Consider the following 17133-nt stretch of genomic DNA (forward strand, 5'->3'; position numbering starts at 1 on the left):
ACACATCTTCACACAGGTTCAGCCCATCACACATCTTCACACACAGGTTCAGCCCATCACACATGTTCACACACAGGTTCAGCCCATCACACACAGGTCCAGCCCATCACATATCTTCACACACAGGTTCATCCCATCACACATCTTCACACAGGTTCAGCCCATCACACACAGGTCCAGCCCATCACATATCTTCACACACAGGTCCAGCCCATCACACATCTTCACACAGGTTCAGCCCATCACACACAGGTCCAGCCCATCACATATCTTCACACACAGGTTCATCCCATCACACATCTTCACACACAGGTTCAGCCCATCACACATCTTCACACAGGTTCAGCCCATCACACATCTTCACACAGGTTCAGCCCATCACACATCTTCACACACAGGTTCAGCCCATCACACATCTTCACACAGGTTCAGCCCATCACACATCTTCACACACAGGTTCAGCCCATCACACATCTTCACACACAGGTTCAGCCCATCACACATCTTCACACAGGTTCAGCCCATCACACATCTTCACACAGGTTCAGCCCATCACACATCTTCACACACAGGTTCAGCCCATCACACATCTTCACACAGGTTCAGCCCATCACACATCTTCACACACAGGTTCAGCCCATCACGAATCTTCACACACAGGTTCAGCCCATCACACATCTTCACACAGGTTCAGCCCATCACACATCTTCACACAGGTTCAGCCCATCACACATCTTCACACACAGGCTCAGCCCATCACACATCTTCACACAGGTTCAGCCCATCACACATCTTCACACAGGTTCAGCCCATCACACATCTTCACACAGGTTCAGCCCATCACACATCTTCACACACAGGTTCAGCCCATCACACATCTTCACACAGGTTCAGCCCATCACACATCTTCACACAGGTTCAGCCCATCACACATCTTCACACAGGTTCAGCCCATCACACATCTTCACACACAGGTTCAGCCCATCACACATCTTCACACACAGGTTCAGCCCATCACACACAGGTTCAGCCCATCACACATCTTCACACACAGGTTCAGCCCATCACGAATCTTCACACACAGGTTCAGCCCATCACACATCTTCACACAGGTTCAGCCCATCACACATCTTCACACAGGTTCAGCCCATCACACATCTTCACACACAGGTTCAGCCCATCACACATCTTCACACACAGGTTCAGCCCATCACACATGTTCACACACAGGTTCAGCCCATCACACACAGGTCCAGCCCATCACATATCTTCACACACAGGTTCATCCCATCACACATCTTCACACACAGGTTCAGCCCATCACACATCTTCACACAGGTTCAGCCCATCACACATCTTCACACACAGGTTCAGCCCATCACACATCTTCACACACAGGTTCAGCCCATCACACATTTCCACACAGGTTCAGCCCATTACACACAGGTTCAGCCCATCACACACAGGTTCAGCCCATCACACATCTACACACACAGGTTCAGCCCATCACACATCTTCACACAGGTTCAGCCCATCACACACAGGTTCAGCCCATCACACATCTTTACACAGGTTCAGCCCATCACACATCTTTACACAGGTTCAGCCAATCACACATCTTCACACAGGTTCAGCCCATCACACATCTACACACAGGTTCAGCCCATCACACATCTTCACACACAGGTTCAGCCCATCACACACAGGTTCAGCCCATCACACATCTACATACACAGGTTCAGCCCATCACACATCTTCACATAGGTTCAGCCCATCACACATCTTCACACACAGGTTCAGCCCATCACACATCTTCACACACAGGTTCAGCCCATCACACATTTCCACACAGGTTCAGCCCACCACACACAGGTTCAGCCCATCACACACAGGTTCAGCCCATCACACATCTACACACACAGGTTCAGCCCATCACACATCTTCACACACAGGTTCAGCCCATCACACATCTACACACACAGGTTCAGCCCATCACACATCTACACACACAGGTTCAGCCCATCACACACAGGTTCAGCCCATCACACACAGGTTCAGCCCATCACACATCTTCACACACAGGTTCAGCCCATCACACATCTTCACACACAGGTTCAGCCCATCACACATTTCCACACAGGTTCAGCCCACCACACACAGGTTCAGCCCATCACACACAGGTTCAGCCCATCACACATCTACACACACACAGGTTCAGCCCATCACACATCTTCACACAGGTTCAGCCCATCACACACAGGTTCAGCCCATCACACATCTTTACACAGGTTCAGCCCATCACACATCTTTACACAGGTTCAGCCAATCACACATCTTCACACACAGGTTCAGCCAATCACACATCTACAGACAGGTTCAGCCAATCACACATCTTCACACACAGGTTCAGCCCATCACACACAGGTTCAGCCCATCACACACAGGTTCAGCCCATCACACATCTACACACACAGGTTCAGCCCATCACACATCTTCACACAGGTTCAGCCCATCACACACAGGTTCAGCCCATCACACATCTTCACACACAGGTTCAGCCCATCACACATCTACACACACAGGTTCAGCCCATCACACATCTTCACACAGGTTCAGCTTATCACACATCTTCACACAGGTTCAGCCCATCACACACAGGTTCAGCCCATCACACATCTACACACACAGTTTCAGCCCATCACACATCTTCACACACAGGTTCAGCCCATCACACATCTTCACACAGGTTCAGCCCATCACACACAGGTTCAGCAGATCACACAGGTTCAGCCCATCACACATCTTCACACAGGTTCAGCCCATCACACACAGGTTCAGCCCATCACACATCTTCACACACAGGTTCAGCCCATCACACATCTTTACACAGGTTCAGCCCATCACACATCTTCACACAGGTTCAGCCAATCACACACAGGTTCAGCCCATCACACAGGTTCAGCCAATCACACACAGGTTCAGCCCATCACACATCTTCACACAGGTTCAGCCCATCACACAGGTTCAGCCCATCACACACAGGTTCAGCCCATCACACAGGTTCAGCCAATCACACACAGGTTCAGCCCATCACACATCTTCACACACAGGTTCATCCCATCACACATCTTCACACAGGTTCAGCCCATCACACATCTTCAAACAGGTTCAGCCCATCACACATCTTCATGCAGGTTCAGCCCATCACACATCTTCATGCAGGTTCCGCCAATCACACATCTTCATGCAGGTTCAGCCTATCACACATAGGTTCAGCCAATCACACATCTTCATGCAGGTACAGCCCATCACACATAGGTTCAGCCCATCACACATCAAACAGCCCATCACCCATCTTCATGCAGGTTCAGCCTATCATCCATAGGTTCAGCCCATCACACTTCTTCACACACCAGTATTCTGTGTGGTAACCTGTGTGTGCTGGCTGACACAATGACAAACATAGACATGTTCAGCAATATACACATCCACTTACAGGTATTTACTCACAAGTCAGTGATCTATAAAAAGAAACAAATAAATATAACAAGTAGACTCAAGGCTAAATAAATGCACCATCAACAAGAACCATACATTTGTCATTTGGAAGGTACTTGTTGCCATGAAAACAGTGGGTAGTAACCAGCGCTCTGACCAACACATAACCCAGGTTACAACTTGTGTGGATTTCATATTATGCCATATTAGAATCTGAATAATTGGTACTGCATAAAACAGATGACTTCACATATGATACATCATACATAATCTTGTCATAATCACTTTTGATACTTTGACATTTAAGTATATGAAGCATGCACTGCACAGGACAGTATGCAGAGCGTCCAGTACATGTGGACGTGTGGCAGCTGGGATCACAACTCACTACAGTGTGCCAGTGTACAACTACGACATACAGACTTCTATGTAACATTGTACGGTCAGTTGTACAGGATCCTGTCCAACGGTCAACATCATATGGATAGGGCCATTAAGTCATTGGTACTTAATTACATCAAAATAGTACAACTGTACACTAGTGTGGAGTTTGTTCCTAGCTCCAAAGCAATAAAATACATTTAACAGTATAGTCAAAATGCAAACATAAATTGTTTGACATGACATCGGTTGCCCTTGACAGCATACTGATCATGTGACAACATGTAATAAGGCAGTTGAAGTTGCTTTGAAATGCAAGTCATAACAAACCGTTGATTTCAGCGTGAGATTTCTCCCAGTTGGATCTACCTCAAGAGATGACTATGTGGTCCAGTGGCTTTACTATGGGGCATACTTCAGTTGCTCAACATTCACACATCATACGGACATATTACTGTCTGACAGATCTCGAACTGTATCAGTCTCATACACATCTCACACAGTGGCACAGATTCATCTGAAACAGTCTGATATACATCTCACACAGTGGCATATAAGAGACCTCAGTTTGATATGGATATCACACAGACTGATATGGATATCACACAGACTGATATGGATATCACACAGACTGATATGGATATCACACAGTCTGATATGGATATCACAGTCTGATATGGATGCCACACAGTCTGATATGGATGCCACACTCTGATATCACACAGTCTGATATGGATAGCACACAGACTGATATGGATATCACACAGTCTGATATGGATATCACAGTCTGATATGGATGCCACGCAGTCTGATATGGATGCAACACAGTCTGATACGGTTGCCACACCCTGATATCACACAGTCTGATATGGATAGCACACAGACTGATATGGATATCACAGTCTGATATGGATGCCACACAGTCTGATATAGATGCAACACAGTCTGATATGGTTGCCACACCCTGATATCACACAGTCTGATATGGATATCACACAGTCTGATATGGATATCACACAGTCTGATATGGATATCACAGTCTGATATGGATGCCACGCAGTCTGATATGGATGCAACACAGTCTGATATGGTTTCAACACTCTGATATCACACAGTCTGATATGGATGCAACACAGTCTGATATGGATGTCACACAGTCTGATGTGGATATCACACAGTCTGATATGGATATCATACAGTCTGATATGAATAGCACACAGTCTGATATGGATATCACACAGTCTGATGTGGATATCACACAGTCTGATATGGATATCATACAATCTGATATGAATAGCACACAGTCTGATATGGATGCCACACAGTCTGATATGGATGCCACACAGTCTGATATAGATGCCACACAGTCTGATATGGATATCACACAGTCTGATATGGAAATCACACCGTCTTATACAGATCCTTCAGTCTGATATGGATATCACACAGTCTGATGTGGAAATCACACCGTCTTATACAGATCCTTCAGTCTGATATGGATATCACACAGTCTGATGTGGATGGCACACACTCTGATATGGATATCACACAGTCTGATATGGAAATCACACAGTCTTATACAGATCCTTCAGTCTGATATGGATATCACACAGTCTGATATGGATAGCACACAGTCTGATATGGATGGCACACAGTCTATTGTGGATGCCAAACAATCTGATATGGATAACACACAGTCTGATATAGATGCCACACAGTCTGATATAGATGCCACACAGTCTGATATGGATATCACACAGTCTGATATGGAAATCACACCGTCTTATACAGATCCTTCAGTCTGATATGGATATCACACAGTCTGATGTGGAAATCACACCGTCTTATACAGATCCTTCAGTCTGATATGGATATCACACAGTCTGATGTGGATGGCACACAGTCTGATATGGATATCACACAGTCTGATATGGAAATCACACAGTCTTATACAGATCCTTCAGTCTGATATGGATATCACACAGTCTGATATGGATAGCACACAGTCTGATATGGATGGCACACAGTCTATTGTGGATGCCAAACAATCTGATATGGATAACACACAGTCTGATATGGATGCCACACAGTCTGATATGGATGCCACACTCTGATATCACACAGTCTGATATGGATAGCACACAGACTGATATGGATATCACACAGTCTGATATGGATATCACAGTCTGATATGGATGCCACGCAGTCTGATATGGATGCAACACAGTCTGATATGGATATCACGCAGTCTGATGTGGATATCACACAGTCTGATATGGATATCATACAATCTGATATGAATAGCACACAGTCTGATATGGATGCCCAACAGTCTGATAGGGATGCCACACAGTCTAATATAGATGCCACACAGTCTGATATGGATATCACACAGTCTGATATGGAAATCACACCGTCTTATACAGATCCTTCAGTCTGATATGGATATCACACAGTCTGATGTGGAAATCACACCGTCTTATACAGATCCTTCAGTCTGATATGGATATCACACAGTCTGATGTGGATGGCACACAGTCTGATATGGATATCACACAGTCTGATATGGAAATCACACAGTCTTATACAGATCCTTCAGTCTGATATGGATACCACACAGTCTGGTATGGATAGCACACAGTCTGATATGGATGGCACACAGACTGATATGGATATCACACAGTCTGATATGGATATCACAGTCTGATATGGATGCCACACAGTCTGATATGGATGCCACACTCTGATATCACACAGTCTGATATGGATAGCACACAGACTGATATGGATATCACACAGTCTGATATGGATATCACAGTCTGATATGGATGCCACGCAGTCTGATATGGATGCAACACAGTCTGATATGGTTGCCACACCCTGATATCACACAGTCTGATATGGATAGCACACAGACTGATATGGATATCACAGTCTGATATGGATGCCACACAGTCTGATATGGATGCCACACAGTCTGATATGGATGCCACACAATCTGATATGGATGCCACACAATCTGATATGGATATCACAGTCTGATATGGATGCCACACTGTCTGATATGGATATCACACAGTCTGATATAGATATCACACAGTCTTATATGGGTGGCACACAGTCTGATATGGATGCCACAAAGTCTGATATTACACAGTCTGATATGGATGCCACACAATCTGATATGGATATCACAGTCTGATATGGATGCCACACTGCCTGATATGGATATCACACAGTCTGATATGAATAGCACACAGTCTTATATGGATGGCACACAGTCTGATATGGATATCACACAGTCTTATATGGATGGCACACAGTCTGATATGGATGCAACACAGTCTGATATGGATGCCACACAGTCTGATATGGATGCCACACAGTCTGATATGGATATCACACAGTCTGATATGGATGCCACACAGTCTGATATGGATGCCACACAGTCTGATATGGATGCCACAGTCTGATATGGATATCACACAGTCTGATATAGATGCCACACAGTCTGATATGGATGCCACACAGTCTGATATGGATATCACACAGTCTGATATGGATGCCACACAGTCTGATATGGATGCCACACAGTCTGATATGGATGCCACACAGTCTGATATGGATATCACACGGTCTGATACAGATCCTTCAGTCTGATATGGATATCACACAGTCTGATATGGATAGCACACAGTCTGATATGGATATCACACTGCCTGATATTGATATCACACAGTCTAATATGAATAGCACACAGTCTTATATGGATGGCACACAGTCTATTGTGGATGCCAAACAATCTGATATGGATAACACAAAGTCTGATATGGATGCCACACAGTCTGATATGGATATTACACAGTCTGATATGGATGCCACACAGTCTGATATGGATATCACACAGTCTGATATGGATATCACACAGTCTGATCTGGATAGCACAGCCTGATATGGATATCGCATAGTCTGATATGGATATCACACAGTCTGATATGAATAGCACACAGTCTGATCTGGATAGCACAGCCTGATATGGATATCGCATAGTCTGATATGGATATCACACCGTCTGATATGAATAGCACACAGTCTGATCTGGATAGCACAGCCTGATATGGATATCGCACAGTCTGATATGGATATCACACAATCTGATATGGATAGCACACAGTCTGATATGGATAGCACACAATCTGATATGGATATCGCACAGTCTGATACAGATCCTTCAGTCTGATATGGATAGCACACAGTCTGATATGAATATCACACTGCCTGATATGGATATCACACGGTCTGATATGGATACCACACCGTCTGATATGGATATCACACAGTCTAATACAGATCCTTCTTATATGGATAGCACACAGTCTTATATGGATATCACACAGTCTTATATGGATATCACACAGCCTGATATGGATATCACTCAGTCTGATATGGATGGCAAACAGTCTGATATGGATACCACACAGTCTGATATGGATGCCACATAGTGTGATATGGATAGCACACAGTATGATATGGATATCACACAGTATGATATAAATATCACACAGTCTAATATGATATCACATGGTCTGATATGAATAGCGCACAGTCTGATATCAATAGTACATAGTCTGATATGGATGCCACACAGTATGATATGAATAGCACACAGTCTGATATGGATGCTACACAGTATGATACTGATCCCACACAACCGATGCCATACAGTTTGACGGGAGTACATCACATTGATCAAATTGACATTTCGATGATACACAAACTGATTCTCATATGTCAAGTGAATTTTTAAAATATCTAAAATGACTGATTATCCATATCAAAAGTGGAGAAATATCATTCAAAGTCATCTTTATATCACATGTCTAAAACATAAATGTCCACTCTGTCATAAACCTTTCACCTGTTACAAATGTCACATTGCTGGTGATATGCTGCAGGCCACTGTCTGCTCCCAAGGCCAAGTCCTACCCGTAATTATGCCCAATGTAAACATCAGACCAAGCCCCACACGGACACACTGTCATGCAGGCATCACCAATCACTTCATGTGTTTAGAATTGACAAAAACCGTTGCTCCTATCTGACACTAACATCACTGGTTGAGTGTGTTCATGTCTGCCACCAGTATGTTGAAGTGCCTCCCAATCCAGTCGACCTAGCTACACAAATATGAGGTTGATCTTGTGCTGATGACTTCAGGAAGTGCAGCACTTCAGTAACTGTCAGGAGGATCTATCTTCATCTTCATCTTTGTCTTTCTCTGTGTTTTCTGGAGACTGCTCGGAGATCTGCTTCTTGCTCTGTTCCTCTGCTAGCTGTTGCCAGTGCTCTCGGTTCTCTTGACAGCCACACAGGAGAGGATCCAAGTTTCCAGATACACGACTGAATGCCTGTGAGAAGAACACAACATCTGTCCATTACACAAGACCACTCTGACTCCCTCATGTACATGATACGGGAAGGATTTCCACCCTTATACATGTTGCAGTGTACATCATACGGGACACCCATGGACATCCGTGGTAGAATAGGTCTTCAGCAACCCATGCTTGCTGTACTTGGTTGATACATATCATTGTATCCCAATTGCGTCGATATACACCCTGCAGTGAACATCTAGGGGAAGGGTTCCCCCTTTATACACCCTGCAGTGAACATCATATGGGAAGGGTTCCCCCTTTATACACCCTGCAGTGAACATCATATGGGAAGGGTTCCCCCTTTATACACCCTGCAGTGAACATCATATGGGAAGGGTTCCCCTTTATACACCCTGCAGTGAACATCATATGGGAAGGGTTCCCCTTTGTACACCCTGCAGTGAACATCATATGGGAAGGGTTCCCCCTTTATACACCCTGCAGTGAACATCATATGGGAAGGGTTCCCCCTTTATACACCCTGCAGTGAACATCATATGGGAAGGGTTCCCCCTTTATACACCCTGCAGTGAACATCATATGGGAAGGGTTCCCCTTTATACACCCTGCAGTGAACATCATATGGGAAGGATTCCCCTTTATACACCCTGCAGTGAACATCATATGGGAAGGGTTCCCCTTTATACACCCTACAGTGAACGTCATATAGAAAGGATTTCAACCTTATCCACTGTAAAGTTAATATAATCTGGGAAGTATATAGGATTTTACAAAATATCTTTGTTACCTGTGTTACACCTTTAATAAATCAACTTGATTGTATTTCCTTATATCTGTGTGTTGTCTTTGTGCTAAACAAAAAGTGGACTACATTAACATGCTTAAACATACACTTTTCTGTACTCCTTGTCCATTTACGCCTCCCCTAGTGATGCCCCTGAATCCTACTATTAAAAGCAGGTCCTTCCATGTGTGAATGACCCATACATTTGACAGCAGGCTACACCATGTTTTATTATGGTTGTTGTCCACCATCTTTATGCAATGTCCCATTTTACACTTAATGCTTTTAGGTGCAACATCACTAACCTCATAAACAGGCATACAGATGTTGTCTATGAAGCCCACTTGCATAGCCGGCAGCTTGTCCTTCTGAGTCCGGTCCATCATCGCCTGTGCATACATCCACACAGATCACTTATAAAAGTATTTGCATAAAATGATGAAAACAGAAGCACAACAGAAGCAACAACATCCTTTCCTACTGAGGGGATGGCTGTGAAGTGTAGCTGAGTTATCTCTCACCTGATGACTCAATCTACGCATGGGATTGTGAAAGCCAACCAAGAGTTATGATCTGAGGTGACTTCAAAAGGGTGTATTATCCTCGAGAATGTATCCACTATATAGGGGCTACTTGAGCACATTCTTCAATAACTAAAATATTGCTTGCCATTGTTGATGGGCCTATTATGAGCAAACAGAGTCCGGAATAAAGAAAAGAGTATGATTTTCTGAACATTATTTTTAATGCAAAGCTATCAACTCTCATGTACATTCAATTTACAGAATTAACATATTAATTACAACGTCACTGCACAAGCTATGTGCAGGATATCATCAGTATGACAGATCCGTCACACAGACACAGGCGTGAGGTCATACCAACACAGGAAGTTGATTTGGATGCAGCATAAAGTGTGGCAAACATGTTATTATTAGGCTGTCGTATCAGACTGTCATATTTTTCTGAAGGCAACTACATACAGTCAAATATTTTGAGAGTATTAGCTTTCTCTAAAAATAACAAAAAACGCAGTCATTAGACATGAATGGGTGATTCCAAGTTCCCATCCTAGATCATCTCTATATGTAGAGCCAGCTATGTAAATCAGTGGACAATAACTTGAAAACCTTAACATGTATAGGAAAGTCTGGTATTCATTATGCCACATCTAGTTGATTTGTATACAAAGTTTCACGGAGAAACAAACCACACCCTCAACTTGGTCATAGTCAAAAATGTTTCCATAAAATAACAAAATATATATAAAAAATTAGTGCCACTTCTATCAGCATTCATATGCAAATGTTTTCAGTATAAATACTGAGGACAAAAATCAAACGATTTGAAAATAATTAAATAAGATTGTTATCATCCAAAGAAAACTTTTACTTGCAAAAGTTCAGTTCCTCAGTGAAGCAATTTACAGAATTTAGAGAGCTAAGTATGCATTTTGAGAGAATTTAAGAGCATGGTCAAAACGAGGTCAAAATATGAAATACTGTGTAAAACAGAACATTAGTGATGAGTCCTACTACTAAACATACACCAAATTGTATTACATTTTGAACAAAAATAGTTGAGTAATGGCAATAAAACCGAAAATTGGATTTTAAACCATTTAAAAAATTAGGGTCATCATTGGTGCTGTGTTTGCAAGGTTTAATGACGATAAGGATTAGTGATTGGTTGGGAGGGCTTCTCCAGAAAAGAACTGGATGGACAGATGGATGGACGGATGGATGGATTGATGGATGGAAGGAAGGGCAGATGGACATGCTGATAGCGATACACCCTACATTATATTCCTGGGGCATAACAATTGATGAAAGTTTACAATTTATAACATACAGCATTCCCTCAGGTGACAAAGGTATGTGTACCAGGGAAACTATACACAGTGAAAGTCTGTTCTTAATACATTACCATAGGCTCTATCTTCAGCTCTGATCTCTCAATATCTCCTTGTTCAAAGAATTCACTAGCAACTAGCTCTGCAACCTGTTAACACATATTGGTTAAGTCTTTTTAAAGAGTTTGATTACAAAAACACATATGATGACAAGGTACCCTCCCAATTGTCAGACGGCTTATACCAGGCTTGGGTAAGGTTGAGTGCACTAGTACCGGTAATTGTTCCTTGTTTACCTTCTTGTAAAGTGGAACAGCCCTACACAAATGACAGAAACCAAATCATTATTGTTCAACCCAGCTTGAGCAAATGTCCAACTGCATCCCAAAATTCAAGTAGTCTTCTGCCCAGTGCACAACTTCTCTTTCAGACGCAGCAGTCTCCCTCAGACTGTTTGTACACCTTCCTGGGTGGGGGAGCAGCAGCCTCCCTCAGACTGTCTGTACACCTTCCTGGGTGGGGGAGCAGCAGCCTCCCTCAGACTGTCTGTACACCTTCCTGGGTGGGGGAGCAGCAGTCTCCCCTCAGACTGTCTGTACATCTCCCTGGGTAGGGGAGCAGCAGTCTCCCCTCAGACTGTCTGTACACCTTCCTGGGTGGGGGAGCAGCAGCCTCCCTCAGACTGTCTGTACACCTTCCTGGGTGGGGGAGCAGCACCCTCCCTCAGACTGTCTGTACACCTTCCTGGGTGGGGGAGCAGCAGCCTCCCTCAGACTGTGTGTACACCTTCCTGGGTGGGGGAGCAGCACCCTCCCTCAGACTGTCTGTACACCTTCCTGGGTGGGGGAGCAGCAGCCTCCCTCAGACTGTCTGTACACCTTCCTGGGTGGGGGAGCAGCACCCTCCCTCAGACTGTCTGTACACCTTCCTGGGTGGGGGAGCAGCAGCCTCCCCTCAGACTGTCTGTACACCTCCCTGGGTGGGGGAGCAGCAATCTCCCTCAGACTGTCTGTACACCTCCCTGGGTGGGGGAGCAGCACCCTCCCTCAGACTGTCTGTACACCTTCCTGGGTGGGGGAGCAGCAGTCTCCCTCAGACTGTCTGTACACCTTCCTGGGTGGGGGAGCAGCAGCCTCCCTCAGACTGTCTGTACACCTTCCTGGGTGGGGGAGCAGCAGCCTCCCTCAGACTGTCTGTACATCTCCCTGGGTAGGGGAGCAGCAGTCTCCCCTCAGACTGTCTGTACACCTCCCTGGGTGGGGGAGCAGCACCCTCCCTCAGACTGTCTGTACACCTTCCTGGGTGGGGGAGCAGCAGCCTCCCCTCAGACTGTCTGTACACCTTCCTGGGTGGGGGAGCAGCAGTCTCCCCTCAGACTGTCTGTACACCTTCCTGGGTGGGGGAGCAGCAGCCTCCCTCAGACTGTCTGTACACCTTCCTGGGTGGAGGAGCAGCACCCTCCCTCAGACTGTCGGTACACCTCCCTGGGTGGGGGAGCAGCAGCTTCCCCTCAGACTGTCTGTACACCTCCCTTGGTGGGGGAGCAGCAGCCTCCCTCAGACTGTCTGTACACCTCCCTGGGTGGGGGAGCAGCAGCCTCCCTCAGACTGTCTGTACACCTCCCTGGGTGGGAGAGCAGCACCCTCCCCTCAGACTGTCTGTACACCTCCCTGGGTGGGGGAGCAGCACCCTCCCTCAGACTGTCTGTACACCTCCCTGGGTGGGGGAGCAGCAGCCTCCCTCAGACTGTCTGTACACCTCCCTGGGTGGGGGAGCAGCAATCTCCCTCAGACTGTCTTTACACCTCCCTGGGTGGGGGAGCAGCAGCCTCCCTCAGACTGTCTGTACATCTCCCTGGGTGGGGGAGCAGCAGCCTCCCTCAGACTGTCTGTACACCTCCTTGGGTGGGGGAGCAGCAATCTCCCTCAGACTGTCTTTACACCTCCCTTGGTGGGGGAGCAGCAGCCTCCCTCAGACTGTCTGTACACCTCCCTGGGTGGGGGAGCAGCAGCCTCCCTCAGACTGTCTGTACACCTTCCTGGGTGGAGGAGCAGCATTCTCCCTCAGACTGTCTGTACACCTTCCTGGGTGGGGGAGCAGCAGCCTCCCCTCAGACTGTCTGTACACCTCCCTGGGTGGGGGAGCAGCAGTCTCCCTCAGACTGTCTGTACACCTTCCTGGGTGGGGGAGCAGCAGCCTCCCCTCAGACTGTCTGTACACCTCCCTTGGTGGGGGAGCAGCAGCCTCCCTCAGACTGTCTGTACATCTTCCTGGGTGGGGGAGCAGCAGCCTCCCTCAGACTGTCTGTACACCTCCCTGGGTGGGGGAGCAGCACCCTCCCTCAGACTGTCTGTACACCTCCCTGGGTGGGGGAGCAGCCCCCTCCCTCAGACTGTCTGTACACCTTCCTGGGTGGGGGAGCAGCAGCCTCCCCTCAGACTGTCTGTACACCTCCCTTGGTGGGGGAGCAGCAATCTCCCTCAGACTGTCTGTACACCTTCCTGGGTGGGGGAGCAGCAGCCTCCCCTCAGACTGTCTGTACACCTCCCTTGGTGGGGGAGCAGCAATCTCCCTCAGACTGTCTGTACACCTTCCTGGGTGGGGGAGCAGCACCAGAGTCTATCTGGCCAACTTAGCACCTTCTGACTTCTCAATCTCTGGAACCAGTTCAACAACTCTGAAGAGGTTAGGGTGCTGATATGGGAAACTGTGATTTCCAGGACTATAGAAACCCTTGGATTAAATGGAAAATGTGATGATTCTTCATAAACAGAGGTCTCTTACGTAATGGGGAAAAGTGGCTTGTAAATTGTAAAGAGCTAGCAGTGATGAATGAATTATGTCACTTTTCTGTATGCGAACATGAGTTCATGCGTAAAGGTCTTAAGGTCATGAATGTCTTGTATTAAATATAAAGTTGTGTAATTTTACGTTAAAGACATGTCAATTATTTGATCCATTCGTAACTTTCACAACGTGTTATGAGTGTGAAGTTTGGAGTGTTAAAAGTAAACCTGATATTGGTATTGTAGATATTGTGATCTTTGTAAACAACATTTAACATTGATGTTATCGAGGATGAGTCTAATTTCTTATTAATATGTCTAAAGTTCAACAATTATAGAGTTACATATATTACTGATAATTACTGGCAAAACCCCAGTGAAGATTATTATTATATTATAATTATTATTATACATTTATAACCTGCAGGGACCCAGGTACTTGTATCTGATCAAATGTATTTTTTTAATTTGTTCCCTGACCAGTGGATCCATTTGCATTCCAGTTATCATTTTCAACTCCATGGGGAGTATACAACACAAGCCGCCTACGGGCTCTAGAGGGTTTTTACAGCCACCTCATATATTGGGCACCCATTCCCTCCTGGGTGAACAGAGGCACATTTGAACTAAGTCACTTGTCCAGGGTGACACCACACGTTTTGACACTTGAGTTGCGGGTGTATGTACGTATTTGTGATTCCACCATCTGGTCATCTACCATCGGATGAGGGTTTTTTTTCGAGTGCACAGGGTGGAGGTACTGCACACAAGGGGAAGTGACAACATTGTAAAGACCTGTAAACATTGATTGTCAATCAATCAATCATTTATTTCTTAAAAAAACCCACCCATGGTGGTACAAGAGAAAAAGTTTCATAACATATTTTGATAATATTTTATTAATTAATATTGAACAAGATGACAGTTATACTGTACAAATATTTGGTGACATTTGAACATTTTCTTCAAAATGTCTATGAACATTTAAACAGAATCACGTACATAAACAAGCATACATATATACAGTCACACTCAAAGGTACTTATCTATTACACATATGAATTTTGAAAGGTTCTTGATTTCTTTTACAGTTCTGGTACCCAACAATTTTTGGTGTTGTATTATATTAGGAAACTGTGTATATTTAATTGAGATAAGTTTAGATCAAGATTCACGGAACACTTCACATTTAAATAGGTAGTGGAATTCATCGGCTATAGTTGGTGATATACAAAGTTAAATTCCTAAAATGTCCTAAGTTCTCTATCTCTACATGCAAACGGCCAACTTCAACAAACACATGTACAGGTTCCATGTTTCACAATAGGATAATAAATTTGTAAAGATGGGAGAAGAAAGATTCCAAATGATGGTATATCTATTAAATATTTATAATTATATCCTTTTGAACTTCTCTCAAAGTCAGATCTCCAATTTTGATATAGCTGATCTCTTAATGTTTTTTTTCTATGTGAGCAGTTAGCCACTGGCTGGAGACACTTGGTGGGTCATACAATACGTAGTACAAACCACAGTCACTCAGTATTTGCCTCACATTTCTTATCCAGGCATTTTGTTCATTGTTAGATAAAATATGCAAATGAGCAAACGTATAGATCAGTTGTGATAATTTTGGTGCAGTTTATGCCAAAAACTAACAACCCATTTAGCAGCATAAATCGATAAAGGTATTCTACCTAGTTCTCTATAGATTTAGTTTAAGGAATTTAAAATGAGTCTTTTCAATTATGTTCATATTTTCGTATGCCCAAATTTCACAGCCATTTTAATAATATTGATTATGTATTTTAATGCTTTTTTATTCTTTCTAGCATTTAATTCACTTGAGAAGAATGCAAAATATTTTCTATTAAAGGTCAAACAATTTATAAACATATACTGAGTCCAATAAGTTGTGTTTGATCTTTGCCCGACTGCTTATGTTCTATGGAGCAGCTTTTTCAGCGATACACTACACAAGCAGCTGGGCACAGATCAAACACAACTTATTGGACACAATCATAATCTGGTTCTTCTGTACCACCTAACGAGTTGGAGTATCTTACTCTGCTCACCGTTGGGAGATGCTCATCAATAAAGTAGGCATAGGTAAGACAAGGCAGTGATACTGGTACACTTCACTGACCTGTCTGATGCCTGGCACGTCGGACAATTGGGAAGTCTGACAATTGGGAGTGAAGCGATGACAAACATGAGAACCATAGAAATAAGCAGGGTAAAATGTAGTCCTTCCATCAAACCATGTGTAAAGGTCAGGTAACAGACACACTCAGCGAGCACACATTCGGCCAGCACACGGGGATGTTACAGACACACTCAGCAGCACACAGGGTATGTAACAGACACACTCAGCCAGCACACAGGGGATGTAACAGACACACTAAGCCAGCACACAGGGGATGTTACAGACAC

At 44.6% G+C, this 17133-nt stretch overlaps 1 protein-coding gene across 2 annotated transcripts in view; it reads right to left on the reverse strand.

The window, feature by feature from the left end:
- Positions 1 to 3134: 3134 nt before the first annotated feature.
- The window catches only part of LOC124125448 (dual 3',5'-cyclic-AMP and -GMP phosphodiesterase 11-like), a 234297-nt gene continuing 220298 nt past the window's right edge, over positions 3135 to 17133 (reverse strand). For both annotated transcript variants that reach the window (XM_048387137.1, XM_048387136.1), the window contains 3 exons: positions 11989 to 12063; positions 10368 to 10451; positions 3135 to 9287 (listed from right to left, as the gene is read on the reverse strand). In XM_048387137.1, the coding sequence (XP_048243094.1) occupies positions 9120 to 9287; positions 10368 to 10451; positions 11989 to 12063 (327 nt within the window). In that variant the 3' untranslated portion in view covers positions 3135 to 9119. The remainder of the gene's footprint in view (positions 9288 to 10367; positions 10452 to 11988; positions 12064 to 17133) is intronic.

The sequence above is a fragment of the Haliotis rufescens genome, unplaced genomic scaffold (assembly GCF_023055435.1).
Source record: "Haliotis rufescens isolate VD_foot unplaced genomic scaffold, xgHalRufe1.0.p SCAF_66, whole genome shotgun sequence".
In the NCBI taxonomy this organism is placed as follows: Eukaryota; Metazoa; Mollusca; class Gastropoda; order Lepetellida; family Haliotidae; genus Haliotis; species Haliotis rufescens.